Source organism: Phyllostomus discolor, chromosome 14 (assembly GCF_004126475.2).
Source record: "Phyllostomus discolor isolate MPI-MPIP mPhyDis1 chromosome 14, mPhyDis1.pri.v3, whole genome shotgun sequence".
In the NCBI taxonomy this organism is placed as follows: domain Eukaryota; kingdom Metazoa; phylum Chordata; class Mammalia; order Chiroptera; family Phyllostomidae; genus Phyllostomus; species Phyllostomus discolor.
The window spans coordinates 23,830,899-23,850,904 of record NC_040916.2 but is presented as its reverse complement, the minus strand read 5'-3'; the positions used below and the strand labels follow the sequence as shown (position 1 = coordinate 23,850,904).

The 20,006-nt window shown below is 41.8% G+C and overlaps 1 protein-coding gene across 2 annotated transcripts in view; it reads right to left on the bottom strand.

Moving 5' to 3' along the window:
- The window catches only part of KIFAP3 (kinesin associated protein 3), a 111,232-nt gene that overhangs the window by 75,699 nt on the left and 15,527 nt on the right, over positions 1 to 20,006 (bottom strand). For both annotated transcript variants that reach the window (XM_028530883.2, XM_028530884.2), the window contains exons 4-9: positions 17,993 to 18,048; positions 17,299 to 17,440; positions 13,707 to 13,806; positions 12,513 to 12,637; positions 9,959 to 10,057; positions 7,655 to 7,833 (exon numbers count right to left, since the gene is read on the bottom strand). In XM_028530883.2, the coding sequence (XP_028386684.1) occupies positions 7,655 to 7,833; positions 9,959 to 10,057; positions 12,513 to 12,637; positions 13,707 to 13,806; positions 17,299 to 17,440; positions 17,993 to 18,048 (701 nt within the window). The remainder of the gene's footprint in view (positions 1 to 7,654; positions 7,834 to 9,958; positions 10,058 to 12,512; positions 12,638 to 13,706; positions 13,807 to 17,298; positions 17,441 to 17,992; positions 18,049 to 20,006) is intronic.

The window sequence follows — 20,006 nt, the reverse complement described above, 5'->3', positions numbered from 1 at the left end:
AAACACAGTGAGTGCCACCTACTAAGTGCCAGCCCTGGGCCAGAGCAAACAACGTCCCGTCGTGGCCTTCCAGGACTCCAGTCCAAAAAAAGAGCAGACGAATTGGACAAACAATGCCACGCAATGAAAATGGAATGCGCCCAGTGCTCTGGAAGCAACGCAGAAGGAAGCACTAAGCTACCTGGAAGGACAGAAAAGACCTCAAATGAGAAACAAGCTCTTTGAAACGTGTGACCATTTGCTCACTGGCTGAGAGAGAAGGGACAGCCAGTGGAGAGGCAATTGGGCATGAAAGCTTGTTTGGGGACCGCTGTGCTCTGGCATGGCCACCATGTGACATGTGTGCTGGGGTGCGGCAGGCGCCCCCAAGGGCAGGCACTGGACAGACCACAGCGAGCTTTCACGGCTCTGCTAGGAGGTGTGGCACTGTTCTACAGGCAGGGAGAGCCTGGAATGGCTCTAAGCTCGGCAGTGATGCGCTCAGACCAGTGACGTGAAGACGAGTGCACCAGCACACACACACCCATGTGCACACATCCCACACACGGATGAACGCACAGGGGGCGCCGCACAGGCGGAGACGGAAGGCGAGCACGGACGAACACGCTGCACTGGAATCAGCGTTTGGGTCAGAGAAAGGGCGGCGAGACTGATGAGGAGAGAACCACCCGAGAGCTGCTGAAGGCACCCGGTCGCACCCCGTGCATGGGGCACGAAGAGGAGGCAATGAAGAGGACTTTCAGGCCGAGGGTCCTGAGACCGCCCGCAGGTTCATTGACTCGCTAGGACTCGCAAGACTGGCCTAGAGTCACGTTCATGGCTGCGAGCTATTACAGCGAAAGGATGGAAAGTAAGATCAGAAAAGGAGGAGGCACACGGAGGCGAAGTCCGGAGGAAACCAGGTGGAAGCTCCCTGGAGCGCTCTCGCCCAGCGTGGAAGGGGGACGGAGCGGCGGTGCCGAGGTCTCCACTGGGCGCAGGAACCCTCGGCCTGGCACGCATCAAAACTCCAGCAGGTGTGAGGCACGCATCACTAAAGGGGGCTATTCCACGTGGCGTGGGAATGTAACTCAGCCTCCACGTGGAAAACCAGTGGGGAGTGAGTCAGCACACAGGACCATGCCCACGGAGAGGTTCTCCCGTGGGGAATCAGGCCTGCACTGCACCTGGGCTGCTGTGAGACTTGCTTCTGCTAAAACTCCCTCACCCTGGATTGAGGCAGCAAATGTTTACTGCACATCTCTCAAGTAACTTCCTAAAATCTGAGCTAAACCTCCCAAGTGTGGAGTATAACCAGTCCAACCACTTTTCCCTTTGATCTGTAACATCCTTCTCTTTGAAGTGATTAGCAACATTCTTTCCTTTGTTACCCGTAAAAGGTGATCCCTGGCAGTGAGCCTGTGCATAGTACATGAGGACCGTCTTGGATGTAATGGACCCAGAGAAGCAATAAAAGCCTGTCCAGGCCGGGACTGGGGCCCTGTCCCTCTCTCTCAGAGAGTAGTCATGCTGTCCCCTTTTCTCCACAGGACTTCCGTAGTCAGTGTGTGTATCGGCTCACAGCCGCCACAACACACGGGTCCTGCTGGCTGTGATCCACATCACACCACGTCACTGGGCAACGGCGCAGGCCACAGGAAGCCAGCCTCACGGGTGGGGGAGAGTGGAAGCACTGCAGCCAGCCCAGAGGCACGAGCCACGGGCCACGCCCACGAGAGGGCCTGTGTGGGGAGCGCCGTCTCAGGCCCCTTTTGCACCCGGCCAGCTGGGTGGACGTGGGCCCCAGGGACGGTGCTAGGCACGTTGGGAACAGGAGCAGGACACAGAGGGCACGGACTGTGTCAGCCTCAATCACATTCAACCTAAGGTAATACTCAGAGGGCCCAGGGAGATCCGGGAAAGCTCGGGGAGAGCCTGGGCTGCGAGGAGCAGCGGAAACTCCGGGTCGAGGGTCACCAGCTGTGCCTCATCTCATTCGTACAACTCAAGAGCTAGAGATGCTTTTTGATTTTTGCATTTTTTAAATGGTTGAGAAAAGTAAATGACGAGCGTGTCGTGACGCATGAAAATTATCTGCAATTCCAGCTGCGGTCTCTGCACACACCGTCTGACTGGACCACAGCCGCGCTCACCGGCTCACGGACCGCCCACGGCGGCTGCAGCGCTCGGCGGCAGAGCGAGACCGTGGGACCCCCAGGCCCGAAGCACTGGCCGTCTGGCCCCTCACACAGAAAGTCGGCCGACCCTCCCAGCTCGCGGAGACTGTAACTTTGCCCTGAGAGAGCTTGTCTGAGAGTGTGGGTCACAGAGGACAGAACTGATTTGGCAATGGAAGCCCTGTATTCACATTCTTATGGCAGCAATCAGAAAAATCTGGCTATAAAAAATTGATATCTTTGTTACAATGCAATGGCTAAAAAGGAAATGCTATATAACTATATAATTTTCGATCATTACTAAAAGGTTTACGAATCATCTTACTCTACTTTTTCTTCTTTTAGAAGCATAAAGCATTTATTTGTGTCACCTTTCCCCTATCTTTTCGCAGCTGTCCGCTGACCCTGGCAACACCACTCCAGTAACGGAGCCCTGGACACGCCTTCGCCCTTGCACTCCACGCCAGGAAGTGACCACGACTTGTTCAAATGCTGAACTGACCAAACAACAACAACTTTCCCTTCAGGCCCGACCTGCCCACCACAGCCTCCCTGCGGTCGCCCCCGGGAGCTCTTCGTTACCAAGGGCACACGTGTCTGGACAGACTCTCCGGCTCCAGTTGCCCTGTCTCCGGGGCTGGCTTGTTAAAAAGGCCAGGCCGGTCACTCAACCATCAGCTTCCCACCACAATCTCCATGGAGGCCAGGGACGGAATGTGTCACATTTACACAGAACGGCAGCTCTGTCGCTGGCTTCATTGATTACGATGAATCAATGCTTTTCCAGATGTTTGTTCATTCAACAAATACTTCTTAGCTGAGCCCTGCGGATGTGCTGGGAACGAGCAGGAGGCGGTTCCTGGCTTCGGTGGAGCTGGGTCCTGGAGGGAGTGAAGCTCGGGGAGTGAATGCCCGCAGGGTCACTCAACCGTGCCCGCGGGACTGGCGCACAGGGCGGGGGCAGCGCCCAGAGAGAACACGAGGACCCAGCCCAACCCGACCTGAGCGCGAGGAGCTGTCAAGGAAGCCTCCTCTGGGGAGAAACAGCCTTCCAGACGAACGGAAGTCACCCGAGGGGCATCAGCCCAGAATTCTGCACTGAGTGATGACGTCTTCCAGAGATCAGACGTGGAACAAGAGCTGGTTCTCTGAAAATATCAGTAACAGTGAGAAACCACTAAACTGCTAAAAAAGAGAGAGAACAAATTACCAGTATCAATAATGAAACAGGGAAATCACTTCAGAACTCCGGATTTTAATGACATAAGAAAAAAAGTTTGAGCCCTGGCTGGCGTAGCTCAGTGGATTGAGCACAGGCTGCGAACCAAAGCATCGCAGGTTCGATTCCCAGCCAGGGCACATGCCTGGGTTGCAGGTCATGGCCCCCAGCAACCGCACATTGATGTTTCTCTCTCTCCCTCTCTCTCCTTCCCTTCCCTCTCTAAAAATAAATAAATAAAATCTTTTAAAAAATGGAGCAATCAAGTAAAAAAAAAAAAGAAGAAAAAAAGTTTGAAAAATTCCTTGGAGAACACAGACTCCAAAGCTGCCATCAAAGAGTAACAGAGAGCCCACGCAGTCTTGCGGGTGTTTGAGAAATGCAAAGAAAGGAAACTCCAGGCCCAGATGCCTTTTTCCTGGTGAATTCTATTATACATTTCAGTACAAGTAATACCACGTCCATACAACCCCTTCCTGAAATATTGAAGAGAAAGTGCTTCCCGGCTCATTCTATAAGGCCACAGTTACCCTAACAGCAAAACCAGACCAAGACACAATAAGAAAACTATAAACTAGTAAATCCTCATAAACACAGATACAAAAATCCTCCATAATATGTTACCTAATCAAATGTAGCAATGTATAAAAACACAATATATCATGATTAAGTGGTGTTTATTCCCTGAATGTGACTGGCCCAACATGTAAAAGTCAATCAATGTGCTCTGGCTGGTGTGGCTCAGTGGACTGAGTGCCGGCCTGTGAGTCAAAGGGTCGCTGGTTCAATTCCCAGTCAGGGCACATGCCTGGGTTGCAGGCTGGGTCCCCAGTGGGGGGTGTGCAAGAGGCAACCACACATGGATGTTTCTCTTCCTTTCTTTCTCCCTCCCTTCTTCTCTCTAAAATAAATAAGTATTTCTCAATCAACACAGAAAAGGCATTTGACAGAATCCAACGCCCATTCATAATAAGTCCCAATAAACTAGAAACAGAACTTAAACAGATGAAACATCTACAAAAACTCCTACATAACATTATACTCAATAGTAAAAGGCACCGCTTTCCTCCTAAGGTCAGTAACGAGGCAGGGAAGCCCACTCTCGGAATTCCTGTCCACCACTGTACCGAAGGGCCCCTCTCCAGTGTTCGGAAAATCCCCCAAACCCACGACAAGCCACTACAACTGAAGAGTGAACTTAGCAAGGCCACGGGCACGCGGTCACTGCACAAAGATCAACTGCATTTCTGTATGTGTCCATCACAAAGGGTGGCTACTGGACTCGTTGCAGTGGTCATGTAATGCCTACCTTGCAGCATGCATAAAATTAACTAAAATTGCATGGATCACAGACTAAAATAAAACAGCAGCAATACAAATCCTAGAACACTCCTTGAAGAGAACATAGAAAGAAATCTTTGTGACCTAAATTAGGCAAAAAATGTCTAAAACACAACACCAAAATAAAACCCATTGAAGAACTCCTTGATATACTGACTTCCTAACAATTAAGACCTCCTGCTCTCCACGGCAGAAAGACAAGACAAGCCGCGGAAAGGGGGAAAACACCTGCAAAGCACGTAACTGACAAAGGACGTATTCGAACTACAGAAAGAACTCTCCAAGTTCATAAGAAAATAAGCAACCCAAGGAATACATACCTTCTCTGTTGTTACTCTTAAAATCATATTCTAATACGACTTATTACCATTTCGTTTTACTGTATTAAAATTAAGAAATATAAAATATGATTTAAATGACTAATTAAAAGATTTTTTTAAGTAAACTAAATTTCCTTTAAAATATGGAACTCTAAAAGCGAGGTCAGCATTAGTTTACAACAACAGTAAAATGAGCACATTATTTAAATATATAATACAACCTCACAAATAGATCAGCCATCCCTCCCCACCCCCCTTTTTAAATAAAATTGCTACAGGCTTCATCTGTTACTAATTACATTAAGTAATATTTTTCTCTTGAAAAAGTAATATTATACACTGGTGTTATAGAAAACTTCATCATAAAGCAACCTGGAGAGTTTTATTAATTAATCTGTATTTCCACTGTGCAGAATGGAAAGTAAAATTGCGAGGCAGTCCATTCAGATCATTAAACACGCGACACAGCCTCCCAATCGTGTCTTTCGGGTTTATAAAAGCCCAATCCCAAAAGCTAAATTTAGTCATTGTCTCAACATGCAATGCCCTCTCAATTCTATACCTACTAAATGGAATATATAGTCAATACTTTATCAAATGTTCTGTACAAAGTATTGGCTTATCAACAATCTATCAGTAAACTTATTTCAGCCTTTAAGTAATTCTTTTTAGTGTCTCAGACAGCCATTTAAAAATTGCTTATACTTAATCTTGCTGATGTTTAAAAAAAATACCATGAAATAAAGACAAAATATTTTTTGCCCTGGAGGCAGAAAGGAGGGGGAAGCATGATACCTGGAGATCTTTCTTGAGCGAATTACTTCACCTCTCTGACCCTCTGCTACTTCATCTGCAAAGTTAGGAGGTAACTCACTAAATCTGAACAAAGATATAAGGCCAGTCAAGCTCTAAAAATCCTATTTTTATACAATGCCCTTAAATAAAATGCATTTCTTCCACAATAAAAGATGAAATGCATACTGGCTACAGTAAAAATCTGGCTAATCATTCTTATGCATGAATTACCTTGTCTGAACCTCCATTTTTCCTCCTTAATAAAAAGTGAGGTTTGATGAGACAACTTATATTCTCAATTTATGATCTTACCAGAGATTAATATTTTTGAAATGATTCTGATAAGCATATAAGAAGTACATTAAATGCATATTTAATTAATATGTAGCAGACACATGTTGATGATAATCAATTTAAATTTTGTGAACCTACTACTAAAGGCAAACTTAATCTAAATACATAAATGAAGGACTATACTTCAACTTAAAGCAGGGGGAAGCAACTATTTAGCCACACTCTAATTACTCAGGAGTAAATATATCATTATGTCATCATTCTTCTTAAGATCAATATGTTAAAAAATTATTTTGACTAATCTTTCTCAAGTAAATTCAATCTTAAAACAATATCAAGCACATAGTAATCATCAATAATTACATACTAACGATAACGATAACAGACACTAAACGTCTGCAGGTAAAAGAAGTTTCACATATTTCAAGTTTCAGAATTGAAGGCACTTATTAAAGCTGATAAGTCGGTCTCAGGTTTTCAAAGAGCATACCGAACTGTTTAATAAGCATAAGCTGCTTCCTCGTTCATCTGATTTTTTAAAAAGAGTAGGAGGCGACGCTGCGTGTTTGGACCGTCTGATGGAGCACCCAGTCACGCCAGCAACACACCATGACACGATGACTTGTGTCAGCATGCAGTTCCAGCACGGGCCTCCGTGGAATTAAGGCCGATGAGCCAATAATTCCACTTCTAGGAATAGATCCTAAGAAAATAATCAGAAGTATAGGCAAGGATACATGTATAAATGTCTACAAGAAGAGCTACTTATAATAGCTAAAATTACAGACAACTTTAATACCTGAAAACAAAGCAAAGTCAATGTCTGAGCTATTTAATATAATGTTCTAACAAAGGCTTTTTAATGACATGGAAAAGGCGGGTCATTTTTATTTTACATTTCTATGTTAGTATGTCTGTATTATCCATCCTTTTTCAGAAGGGGAAACAGCATACAATTAACTTGTACGTCGGAAAGACCACAGCAGCGGCACCACCGAAGGGAGCAAACGGGGCCTCCTGGGAGAATCCGAACAAGCCGCGAGGAGGGGTGAGGAGAGAGGGCCCGACTGCTGCGGAGGCCCTTGGAGCGGGAGGAGCGATGCTCATGAAGGAAGGAGCATCAGCGGCCAGAACGGGGCACAGGCAGAAGAGACGAGGCTGAGAACTGGAATGCCGCACGCACGCCGGTACAGAAATGCAGGAGAAAGCGATACTTCGGGGGCAAATAATGCAAGGCCAGATGACCCTAAAGCGCAAGCTTAAGTTTAAATGACTTTCTATACATTATGTTTAATATAAAAGCATTCATTCTGTACAATACTAGAAAAAGATTATCTTTTTCTATGAGCTTCAACTCTCTGGAGTGTTAAGTGATACGAAATGCATTTCCTTAAGAAACCATTTGAGGGAGTACTGCTTTTGTTAAATTTGTACTCAGAGCTGCCTCCGCAGGGGGATAACGTGTCTACTTTTTATCAAAATATTTTAACTTGAGAATGGCAAACACAGATGGCTTCAGTGTACGTTACCATGTCATTTTTATTCTCCATAAAAATGCTGAGTTTCTTCAGGAAGGACACGACGAGAATGAGCAGCTCGAAGTTGTCGCGGTCCAGCGCCTTCACCAGCATGTGCACGATGTTCTTGTTGCGCATCTTCAGCTCCGTGCGCGTGTCCTCCGCCAGGTTCAGGAGCAGGTACAGGGCGACTGGGGAGGCGAGCAGACGGGCATTGAGTGACGGGCGGGCTGAATCAGCAAACCTCTCCTACTCGCCCAAGTGGCAGACGTAGTTCTTAGAGGAAAATATATTATTTAAAAAAACTAACTAGCCATTAGTTCACTAGAAACCACCTATTGGTATTGAGTGATATGTCACATAAAATAAAACATACATTCTTAGGACAGTGAGGACACAATAACCAAAATAAGAGTGATTCCTACCTTCTTGCAGTTTAGAGCTTAAAAGTAATCAAATAGCAGTTAAAAGTGTATGTCAGCAAGTAATAAAATGGGCAGATGGGGAAAAATAACTTGATACACGTAGAAAAGAAGGTAAAAGTTCAATAACTAGGGGCTGTTATGTTAAAAAGAGCAATAATCCAAAATGTATTGTACGATTAGGGCCGAATCTGAGGACACTAAAACATTTTTCATTTTCAAAAGCTTCAGAGTTAAGACTTGAAAGGCTTCTATCAGAATTATGTAGGCTATTTTGGTCAATATAATCTTTTCGCTCTCCTATGGCCTTGATTTTATTCATTATTTTAATATTTCATTTCATATATTCTTACAAACCGTCTCTAAACCCTTATGAATAGAAGAAATAGATGCAAAATATTAAATATATTTAAATAATAGATATAAATATTAAATCTATTTAACAAATATTTGAGGTGGAAAGGCAATTCCCACTAATTAAGCACTTACTGTTTGCCAGGCATTACACTAGTTGATATGTAAATAGTAACCCACTTTTCTCTTAAAGTGGCGTCCAAATTGGATTTAGTCCACCCACATGCGATGTAATTACTGACATATTTGGGTTTACATCTAACATCTTGTCACGTGTTCTATTTTTTATTAACTTCATTGGGATGACCCTGGTTAGTAAAATCATATAGGTTTCGCGTGTACAATTCTGTAACACGTGATCTGTATGTTGCATTCTGTGTTTATCACCCCAAGTCAAATCTCCTTCTGTCGCCATGAATTGGACCCCCTTTACTCGTTTCTGCCTCTCCCCCCTCCCCTCTCCCTCTGTAACCACCATTTACACACACACACACACGCACACACACACTGTAATATTATGATTCATCTACAAAGAGAGGATATTCTGCCATTTGCGGCAATGCAGGTGGGCCCCGGGGGCGCTATGTTAAGTGAAATAAGTCGGACAGAGAAAGACAGACACCGCAGGTTCCCGCTTCTATGCAGAGTCTGACACGGTTGAACTCAGCGCAACAGAGGGCAGGTGGGTGGTTTCTGAGGGCGAAGGTGGGGGATGGGGGAGACACTGGCCAAACGGTGCAGACTTTCCGCTATAAGGTGGGTGCGTTCCAGGGACCTGACGCGCAGTCCCAGGACTGGAGCTGGCGCTGCTGTGTCGGGTGGGTGAGGATCGCTGGGAGGACTTTGGTGTCCTCCCCATAACAGCAACCGGGTGGCGACTCCCTGAGGGGGATCACGTGTCAGCTAACCTCACTGTGACAAACACTTTGCAGCATCTCCATGCATCGAACCGTCCCACTGATACCTTCAACTTGTACAATGTTATATGTCAATTATATCTCAGCAAAGCTGAAAAAAATTGAGTACAAAGCAGAAACTGAATGTACACTTGAAAGCCCAGATCATTCTCACTCATGTTCCCAAGACTCTGCATGTCAGGAACGAGAAACCACACCAGGGAACGTGACCATCGCTCAGTGAACCCCCCCAAGATGACTATCTTTTATTAAAGAGAATATTTTTAAAACTTTTATATCTTCTGTGAGAGCAACAGCATAATTCACTATGGAAGTGTATCAGGGTTTGAGAGACAAGATCCTTGTTATTGAAAAAGTCACACAATGGATTAAAAATCATCTCTGAGTAAATAAATAACAAGCATGTATACATTTAAAAACTGAACAGGACTTTTGGTGGAAACCAGCAGAGCAAAATGTGAAACATTATTACCCATGCTAAAGACAAAAGAACTTGTATCATATTAAAATGTATAAAGCTCCCAATTATTCTGGTGTTAGCTTTACTGATCTGACAAAAAATGGAACAAACTAAACGCAGAGTAAGCACTGTGCCATTTTTCTCAGCGTTGAAGAATTCATACCTCGTAAGAGCTGTTCCTGTTTTACCACAAGCCCCTGGTACTTTTTAAAGGCTTTTTCATACTCTTTCCTCAAGGTCTGGTTTTCGGGGTCTTCATCAAGTAAGCAAGTTAAGGATCACGCACTCTCATTGAAGCAAAGAAACCCCACGAGAACGGTCTGACATGCAAACGGTGTGCGCGGCGCCACCCGGGTGTTCCCTCTCGCAGCAGCGCGACTGGACCAGGTGCTCTGCGCGGTCACCGTGTTACTGTGTCACAGCAGGACTTCCTGGCTCGGGGTTCGAGGATGTGCTTGCAGTCCTCGGGTGGACGCATGTTTGGGCTTCGCCGAACACGTGAATCCCCAGAAATCACATGCAAGTATTGTACGTGTATCCACAAGCCTCTAACTTTCAACAGATTAGCAAATGGATCCATGTACCAAGAAAATGACTGCCTTAGAGGATGACGTAGTCCATAAAAACGCTGGATTCCTCTTAACAGAGATGCCCAGAATAGTGAGGAGACAGGGACTGGGTTTAAAACATTTTACCACCCTCTTCAGAACAGATGGCTAAAAAGAAATATTCCATAATTAGGGATAAAGAAATAAATATCCCAAAATAAAAAATAAATATCCCTCAATTTTTGAATTTTGCCGACTTCTGATTATGGCTCCAAAGAGTGCCCTGGACACCAGCAGAAACAGCCAGCTACTTCAGCCTGGCTTCCGATCCCCAGACACTCACCGAGTTTGCTGCTGAACGCCACTTGCATCAAACACAAGGGAACTTAAGACAATAAAAAAGCAGTATTATAGAACAAATGGCCAGAATTCTGATAGGTTATTTTTTATTTTTATATCCTCACCCAAGGATATGCTTATTGATTTTAGAGAGAGGGCAAAGGACAGAGAGAGGGAGAGAAACACTGATGTGAGGGAGAAACATCAATACGTTGCTCTCACATGTGCCCAAACAGGGACCGAACCCCGAGCCTGGGCATGCGTCCTGACTGGGAACTGAACCTGCCACTGTTCGGTCCCCAGGCGATGCTCCAACAACTGGGCCACGTCGGCCAGGGCCTGACAGGTCATTTCGGACTCCTTCGGTTACTGCCATCCATTGGTTCTAAGACACGTTTTCTCACACCACAACATTTCCAGAATTTGGACGTGTCTTATAATCCATGATGCGCCATAGTTTCACTGGAAGCATTTTTCCCTTCATTAGTGGTTCATAAATAAAGAAAGGTATGCCTTACAACCAATGGTGTCTCACAGTTACAGGGATACTGTATGTCCTAAAATATCACTTCTTATCACCAAACAATCACAGTGTATAAATAAGTGGTGGGTAGAAGTTCCATTAGTGGTCCTCTTTGTACCCTCTGCAGTTTAAATGAATTTTAGGTACATTCAACAGACTTGGGACTCCAGAAAGAATCTAAAATCTTCAGGATCTCTGAGTTGTCCATGCAGTTTAAAGCAATAGCTATCTAGATGTTGGAAGCTTATAACACGCACACAATTGAAACCATGAAGGAGCCCAATTAAGTCAAGGCTTATGCGTGTGTGAGGATGCATTTTCATAGTGTCTTGGGGATTCCATAAAGAAGAGGCAAAACACACAATACTCCGTACAACAGGAGTGATATTTTTACTTTTATCTAAAAGAGATCAATAAATTTGGGGTTTGAAGGAAAGTTACTGGTATGGGTTGTTAATCTGCAAAGCATATCAAATAAGGACAGACGAATAGGCCAGAACTTTAACCTAGAATTAAGTTGTAGAGGCAATGTGACAAGTAGCTTCAAATATAAGAACTGTGGTGTTGAGGAAAATAGCCTTATTCTACATCGCTTCAGTGTACAAGACAGAACCAATAGGTGGAGGTTATTGGGAAGTGGGCTTCAGCACACTGAGCAAAGAATGTTACAGTAAATAGAATGCCACATCACAGAATGAGCTAAATCCATAAATCAGTGACACCGTTAAAGAGGAGACTAAATAATTCATTTGTAAGGGGAGTTGCCTAAAAGGTTCCTGTACTGGAAGATAGGTTAAAATAGATAGTTTTAAGGTTCCTTTCACAGGTTCTATCATCCTGCATGCCTCTCAAATCTGTGTGTACTAAGAAAAGTATTTTTGTGCTTAAATAGAAAAACACAGTCTCAAACTAGCTTCGTCACCAAGGCAACGCCCACTCCGGTTGAAGCCCCTACCGCAGGAAGAGAACCTTCTGCGCAGGCAGCGGTGGCAGCGAGCTGGCCTCCCGCTGACCGCCCGCTAACCGAAGGGTTGGGCGCACATGTAGCCACTTAGGGGTGCACCAGTCCAGTGCCCGGGCCCACTGCCTTCTGCCCCCCGTGTCCTATCAACTAGTCAAAGTCGGGAGGAGATAAAAAGTGTATGTCAGACTACATTCATCCTGACACTTTCGATCTTCATCAACACCCTTGCATTCTTCACATGCTGTGAACAAATAAAAAGAAAAAAGAAAAAAACATCCCATCTATGCAAAGCTCACAGCAACAGGCAGTAACAGTGGGGTGAAAGGCCACTCTAAAAGGATATCGGCTTTCTTCTTCTTAGAAAGTTCTTCTTGCCAAAGCTCATGTCTTTTCAATTCATGATCAATGATATTCATACACAAAGCTCCGATTTTATAGTGAGTGATAAGTCCATGAAACTGAGAAAAGCTTTAAAGAAGAGATTTTAGTACGTTTTTAAAGGAGAATGTTTTATGGGTTCAGGAAATTTGTTTTGGGTAAACACTAGTACAAATAAATTCAATACACATATTTCAACAAATACACCCATAGCATACTAGGAAAACTTGAAATGATGAGATCTCTTTAACTATATTTTAATATACTACCCTTACCTGAAATGAAATTATTTTTAAGTTAGAAGTTAAATAAAACACATTTATGATTAACCATTTTAACTACTCAGATACTGTCAAAATAAATTTTCAGACTACCGTCTAACACAACTGGTACTATAACAATACTATTATGAAATAAAAATCATACCAAAGAAAAAACTAGTGAAGTATTAGCAATTAGATTTTGCATGTTTCCTAGATAATTCATTCATCCAAGTATTAATTCAGTAAATATTTATTTGCTAATGCTGACACATTTTTAGAATAGAGGAAGGCAATTCTCTAGAAATTAGCTAGGAACTTTTTACAATGTCTCAATAAACTACTTTCTAAAGAACATAAGTGTAAAATAATATATATGAATGTACAACAGGTATGTTTGCGCACACTCACGTGTGTATGTGTGTAAGAAACAACACTCACTGGCACTTAATCTGGGTCAGGCTTTCTTCTGAAAACGATCTGAAAGGGTGCTACTATCATTACCCACAGCTTGCAGGTGAGGAAACTGAGGCACGAGAAGTAATGTGGCCAAGATCAGGCGGTTAATAAGTAATCAACAGCAGGACCGACGTTCAAATCGAGAGAGTCTGCGCCCACAGCCCATACTCTCCGACTCTAAAGGAGCACACCGCCCTACTCTGTGTACGCGAGTGTGCGCAGACATGTGTGCATGGGTGTACATGCCGGGCGAGTGCAGGCTGAGTTAACGACCCAACGACAGAGGGGACCGAGCTGGAAACAGGGTCAGAGCTCGGAGGCAGAGCACAGGCAGACACACAGAAGACTGAGCACACCGATGATCTAAAACCGAAACCAAGGTCACGAACAGAGAGAAGGACAGACAGACGGGGACTCTGTTTCCGAACGCTCACGCGTACCTGGAGAAGCAGAAGAAGATGTAGATGATGTTCGTGGCCAACTCCACGCTGTGCTTCCAGTCTTCCCTCAGGACTCTGGCCAGCGCTCCCAGGGCGGTTTCTACAGGGCGAGAGGACGCACACAAACAGTCACTCGCCTTGCTTCTGGAGTAAAGGAGGATTGGTTTTACATGTCTACTTACTAATTAATAACAAAGCTAAGGGAGAACTGGGACAAAAAAGTAGGATGCTTCTTTCCAACACAGAAAGCTATTTTTAAAACTGCAATCAAACTTTCACTTAAAAACTTGTAACACACAGCTTTAAGTCTATTCCTGTAAACAGAAAAATAAAATATAATTTAGATAAAGTAATAGAAGTATATTTTGGGTGACAATAAAGTAATAAGACCATTTATTTCCTGAACTGAATTTCCACTTGTAATCTTGCTACAGCAGTACCAATTTTTTTTTCTTTATTAACATCTGATTTAAGGTGTTTGTGAATAAGTAAAAAAACTGGAACAACACTAAAAAAATAATGAGCAGTTTAGCAGGCAAACACTAGCTCCATTAAAGCAAATTAATAACCAAATAAAACTTATGCACAGAAAAATATTTAATATTTTAATATTATGTTAAGCTGATGCCAACAGACATAAATAAAACAAGAAATCTTTAACAAAATTAGCTTCAGGGTAGATTAATAAACATCCCTGCTAGATTTTTATCTTGAGAAAGGTAAAATTAATGAATTGATTAACAAGAATTACCACATATTAAGTAAACATAAAGTAATGAGATTTTTCAAAATAATGTTGCTATGTGGCTTACCAATTCTTGAAATAATAAAAAAATTAAGCTAATATATGTGTGTTATATATAATTCATAACTCAACTTTCTTGGCACTCAGGATCTATTATATTTCATGGACTGCATTATCAGTATTTATCACTGTAATAAAACTGTTCAGTTTATTTGAGCTTTCAGGCTATCCAGATTATACAACAATAAGAATTCACTATGATATTAATCCACCTAGTAAGAAACTTTTTAAAACAAACTAAAAAAACCCTATAATGGCATTCCATGTTGTTCATATTCGCAATGCAGACAGAGTACATGCAGTATATGCTGGGCTCCAAAGTCACTGTAGAGTCTAGTTAGTGGACAGGCAAAGTGTATTAGAGCAAAGACCCCCACAAGTCCTCCTTGATGAAGGATCTGGGCGTTCTCCCACCATAACCAGAGGAACCAGTATTTCATAGAATACTTTGGAAAGTGATGCACTGTGTCGTGAATCTAGGCATAGGTTTAGTGACCTACTTTTCAAATTTTATTTCATTTTTCTCCTTTAGTATAGAATAGAGAAACACCTCAATGAAAATGCAGCTACATGCGTTATTCAAGAAATAGCCAAAAGAAAATTACGGGGTTTACAAAAGGTCAAAATATGATATTAATTTACAAGTTGAATGTAATCATAATTAAAATTCCATTAGGATTTTTTAGAGAATAGAATAAGGTGATCTCAAAACAATACAAAAATGTAGAAAATATACCAGAAAATCACAGCTATGGTATCTGCGAGAGGCGGCTGCTGAGCAGCAACTGGAGAGGGCGGGACGGCTTGGCACCCCCCAAGCCCCTCCTCCAGAGACCTGTCTCTCCCTGACCCACCCGGATGCCTGCGGAGCAGCTCCAGTGCAGGGGTTGCTTTCCGTGACCTGACTTACAGGGTGCTCTGCGCAGCCTCACACCCAGGGCGTTTGTCGAAAACTACTCAGGGAGACGTGGCAGTTATGAGCAGCAGCCTGTTTGAGCTAATAAGGGGCTGACCACAATCTTTAAGAGAAATAACTGGAAAAAGGTTTTCACAGCGTCTTTGAAGAGCTCCGACATACTCCCTGAATTCTAGAGGGCCGTGCATGTGTGCAGGGCTGTGCACGTGTGCAGGGATGTGCACGTGCCAGAGAAAGGCCACAGAAGGACCTACCGTCTCTGACCAACCTGGAGGCAGGCACGCACTAGCCGGAAGTGAAGGTAAGACTGTGACCTCCCTGCCTGAGCCCCAAAGTCGCGCCCCAACACGTGCAGGGAGTCCCTGGGCAACGGCGGGGCCACTCAGTGCCAGGCGTTTAAGGAAATTGCTATCCAACCACTAGCCACCATTAAACTAACAGAGCAGAGGATTCAGTGGCTGCACAAAGATAACAGACTTTATAGAAATAGTCCAGGAAACTCACTAAACAAACAAACGAACAAACAGTAAAAATAACAAGTCCTGGAGGGAATGGGAAGCAGATTTTCAGAGTTTCCACAATATTATTTCAAAACAGTTAAGAACACAAAACATGCAAAGAAACAGGACAGTCTGCCTGCCCGTAAGCAGGAAACGCAGCAGTCAGCAGCAACTGTCTCCGAGGAAGCTCAGACGCTGGCCCTGGGAGACAGAGCCTGAAAGTCGACTATTGTAAACATGCCCAAAGAACTACAGGAAAACATGCTGAGAGAATTAAAGTGTGAGAAGGTAGGAGAATGATGTCTCACCAATCAAAGAATATCATGAAGAGAGACACACTATTTAAAAAATGAACTAATCAGAAACTCTGCAGCTGCAAAATACAGTATCTGAAATAAAACAATTCATTAGAAATCATGTCAGCAGATGTGCATTAGAAAAGAATCAACAAATATAAAGGCAAGTCCATTAAAACTGTCTAGTCTTAGGAACAGAGTGAAAAATAAATACAAACAAACAGAGCCTCAAAGACCTGGGGGACATCAACAAGCACAGTAAAACACAAAAAAATGGGGGTTCCAAGAGGAAAACAGGAAAAAAAGTAAAATTAACCTTTAACAAATAACGGCTAAAAACTTCCCAAGTTTGCTGAAAAGCATTAACCTGCATATCCAAGAAGTTCTGTAAACTTCTAAGCAAGATAAATCCAAAGACATCAATACCTAATCACACCATAGTCAGACTGGCAAAAGCCAAAAGCAGAGAAAATAAAAGCCAGCGAGAGAAAAGCAACTCAAGACGTACACAGGATCCTCAACGAGACTACCAGCGACCTTCATGCCAGAAATCACGGAGCCAGGAAGGCAGCGGCATGACAGTCAAAGTGCTAAAAGAAAAACACAATCAACCCACAGTTCTCTACCCAGCAAAACTTTCCTTCAAGCACCAAGGAGAAATTATGCCGTTCCCGAGTAAACGAGAACCGAGAGAATCTGCTGACCCAGGCCTTCCCTATGGGACACGCTAAGGGGGCTGGTCCTTCCGGCTGCACGTGGCAGATGTCAAAGGCTTCTAGTGCATCTTCGTTGAAACACTGAAAAAGTGTTCCAGGGTAGAAGGAAAGGCACAGCACCATTAATGCTTGATCTCCCTTATTTAAATTAAAGGATTTTTGAGTTCTCCAGAAAAAATCCAAATACTATTCTCTCATGTAAAAAAATTTGAAAAAGTACAAAGGTAATAAGCAGTTGGGAAATTAGTACATTCTTCAGTTTAGTACAAATAATTTTATCTTACTTCTCTAATATAATAGATTTAAAAATCACACTTCACAATAATTTTCTAACTTTAGTATTTATAAATATAAGTTACCATTTAATAGCAGTTCTTCCAGGTTATCAGGATTTCGAGCAAGTTGCAGGATCAAAGCAGAGCCCCGAACCTTGTCGGGAATATCTTCATATAATAACTCGATGTATTCATCCATGTCATTGATGTTGGCAACTTCATCAATCTGAAACAAAGGAAGAGGAAGACAGTACTCCAAAAGAACAATAGTGCTTCGCAGAGCTACTGTCAAAAGAATGATAATGTGTGATCAATATATTACATTTTACAGTAACAGACAAGTTTTCAAAGGACTCACAACAGCCGTCTCTTTGTAGGGGAGGAGATCAGACCTCTGGTGCTAGGGCTCCAGTACAAAATTATGACCCATATGATAAAATGGGATGTATACAAGCCCTCAAATTGGTCTACCAATTAAAAATTGTTTTAAATGTAATGCAAAGTAGTTTGAATCACTACAATAGATTAAATAATATTTCAAAACCTACTGCAATAAGAATATTTAAAACACACCTTTTCTATCAAAATAAGTTGTTTAAAAACAAACCAAGTATTTTTTGCTTTTATCAACTAGATACTTATTTTCTATCTTTTTCAGGTACTTCTAACTTCAATTACTTTTTGAAATTACACATCTGTGCAATGCAATTGTATGAATCATTGGTGGTAAAACACACACCTGACAATCAGTTTTCTAGTAGATCATATGCAGTCTTACCTCCATTCCTTCAAAAGGAGGTGGATCTTTAGGCTTGCTTGACTTCTCTTTTTTTTCTGTAAAAAAATTTTTTTAATGAGTAGAAGCAGGATTTTAGCGTTTCTGAGTAATTTTGATTTTCAGCAACTGATTAGCTAAGCAAGGGATCTTAAAACTGAATAGGTTATGAAATAATCTTTTTTTCAATGTATAGAAAAATGCTCATCTATAACCCATCCATTCTACTGAGGATAAACCAAGGAGAGTATAAACAAATAAAATCAACAAATACTCCCAAGTTACATCAGGCAGCAATTTTAACTTCCTCCTTGGTTGACTTTTTGGGCAGATAAATAGCCAGACTTGCCAACAGAAGCAAAAGAGTCAAGTTTGCTCTATTTCTCCTTCTAATTCACAGTTAAGGTGGGAACAGGAAAACCAATAAGGCAAAGAAAAAATGAATTGAGTAATACTAAAACTAACATAAAATTAACAAAGAAAAAGAAATGACTTGAGTGAAGTTAAAAATTAAAGTGAAGAATAGTTGCTAACTGATTGTTTTAAATAAGTAAAATTTGGATCATACATTAAAAGGCAAATGTTTAATATCCGGGTTAATCCTCATTTGCTTCCGAATACAGTGAAGAGGGGCTGAAGGTGCTGAACACAGCTTTGAGCCCTTTGTGACACTCAAATTCTTTGATTCATGGCAGAATTTCATTTCCTAACAAAAAAATTATCAAAAATACTTCACTGATATGGATCAACCTAAGCAATGCATATACATTAAGTTCCAGTAATACCAAATTTTGATCCTGTCATTAGCAAATGTTTTACATATAATGGAAATTAGCCTTGATTGCTTTCAGAGAATGTTGGCCATTCTATATAAGATCATGTTTCCTGAAGAGCTAGATTTTGCCTCAAACAGATAACTTACTTTGACAGAGTTTTTAATTAAGGAAAGAAAAAAATCACTAAAGGCAAAGAATCTATAATCAAATACATATTATTGTTTTGTTTCAATCCCATTTAGGGCAATATTTCTGGCTCTGAAATAGTGAATACCAAGTAAAAATAGTTAAGAAAAATAGTTTTAAAAATAAGTATATATTTAATATAGACAGAATTTCATGTTTTCCAGTATTAATATCTATATAGAGAAAGATATTGATTTGACTAATATAACCACATATGATGATATGAAAAATGTCCTCATATTCCCCACATTTTTGAGGAGGGAGGTGAGGAGACTGATTTACCCTAAAAACACTGAAAGACTGTTCTTTAAAGACATTTTATTATAAATGGCATTGAAATTATATTAATTTCACATTAGTAAAGATCAATTTTAACAATTTTGTATTTCCCACAGTAACTACACACATATTACCTATAAAAAGTGCAGGACTTGCTTTGCTCACTTTGAACTTATTTAAACTATTGAAGGTGCTATCTCTCATCGCTTACAGACATCTTAGCAACAGTACTGTAATACGAAACATTTAATAAAAAGTCTCCTTGCTATTTCCCTGATAGCACTTATTGTCAGTCAGTAGTTAATAAGTGTAACCAAGTGTCAGTTATGTGGCTGGAAGCAATCAAGTTCAAAATGCTTCCTTGTGCTTTTAAATAAGTTCACAGCCATCCAATTCATTCAGCAAATACCTATTGATCATGTCATATGGGTTAGTAACTCTATTTATTTAATACAAGTATCATGTATATTAGGCACAAGACATTTTATTTGCTATGAATGAAAGAGAAGACAAACTTGGAAAAAAGTTTAAACAAATTTTCTATTTAACTTTTTTTACTTAGTACAATCAACACTGAGGCCTTCATACGTTATTTCGGGGACACCACATTCTGGGACTCAAGCACGGTGAGAGAAAGATTTGTAAACAATACTATGAAATGGAACAACTGACCATCCAATAACCTGAGATGATGCCGCATTAAAATGTCTGTGTTTTTACCTTATTTCACTTTTGGTTTAGATTGTTTGAAAATGTCTTCTGTAAGTAATCAGTCG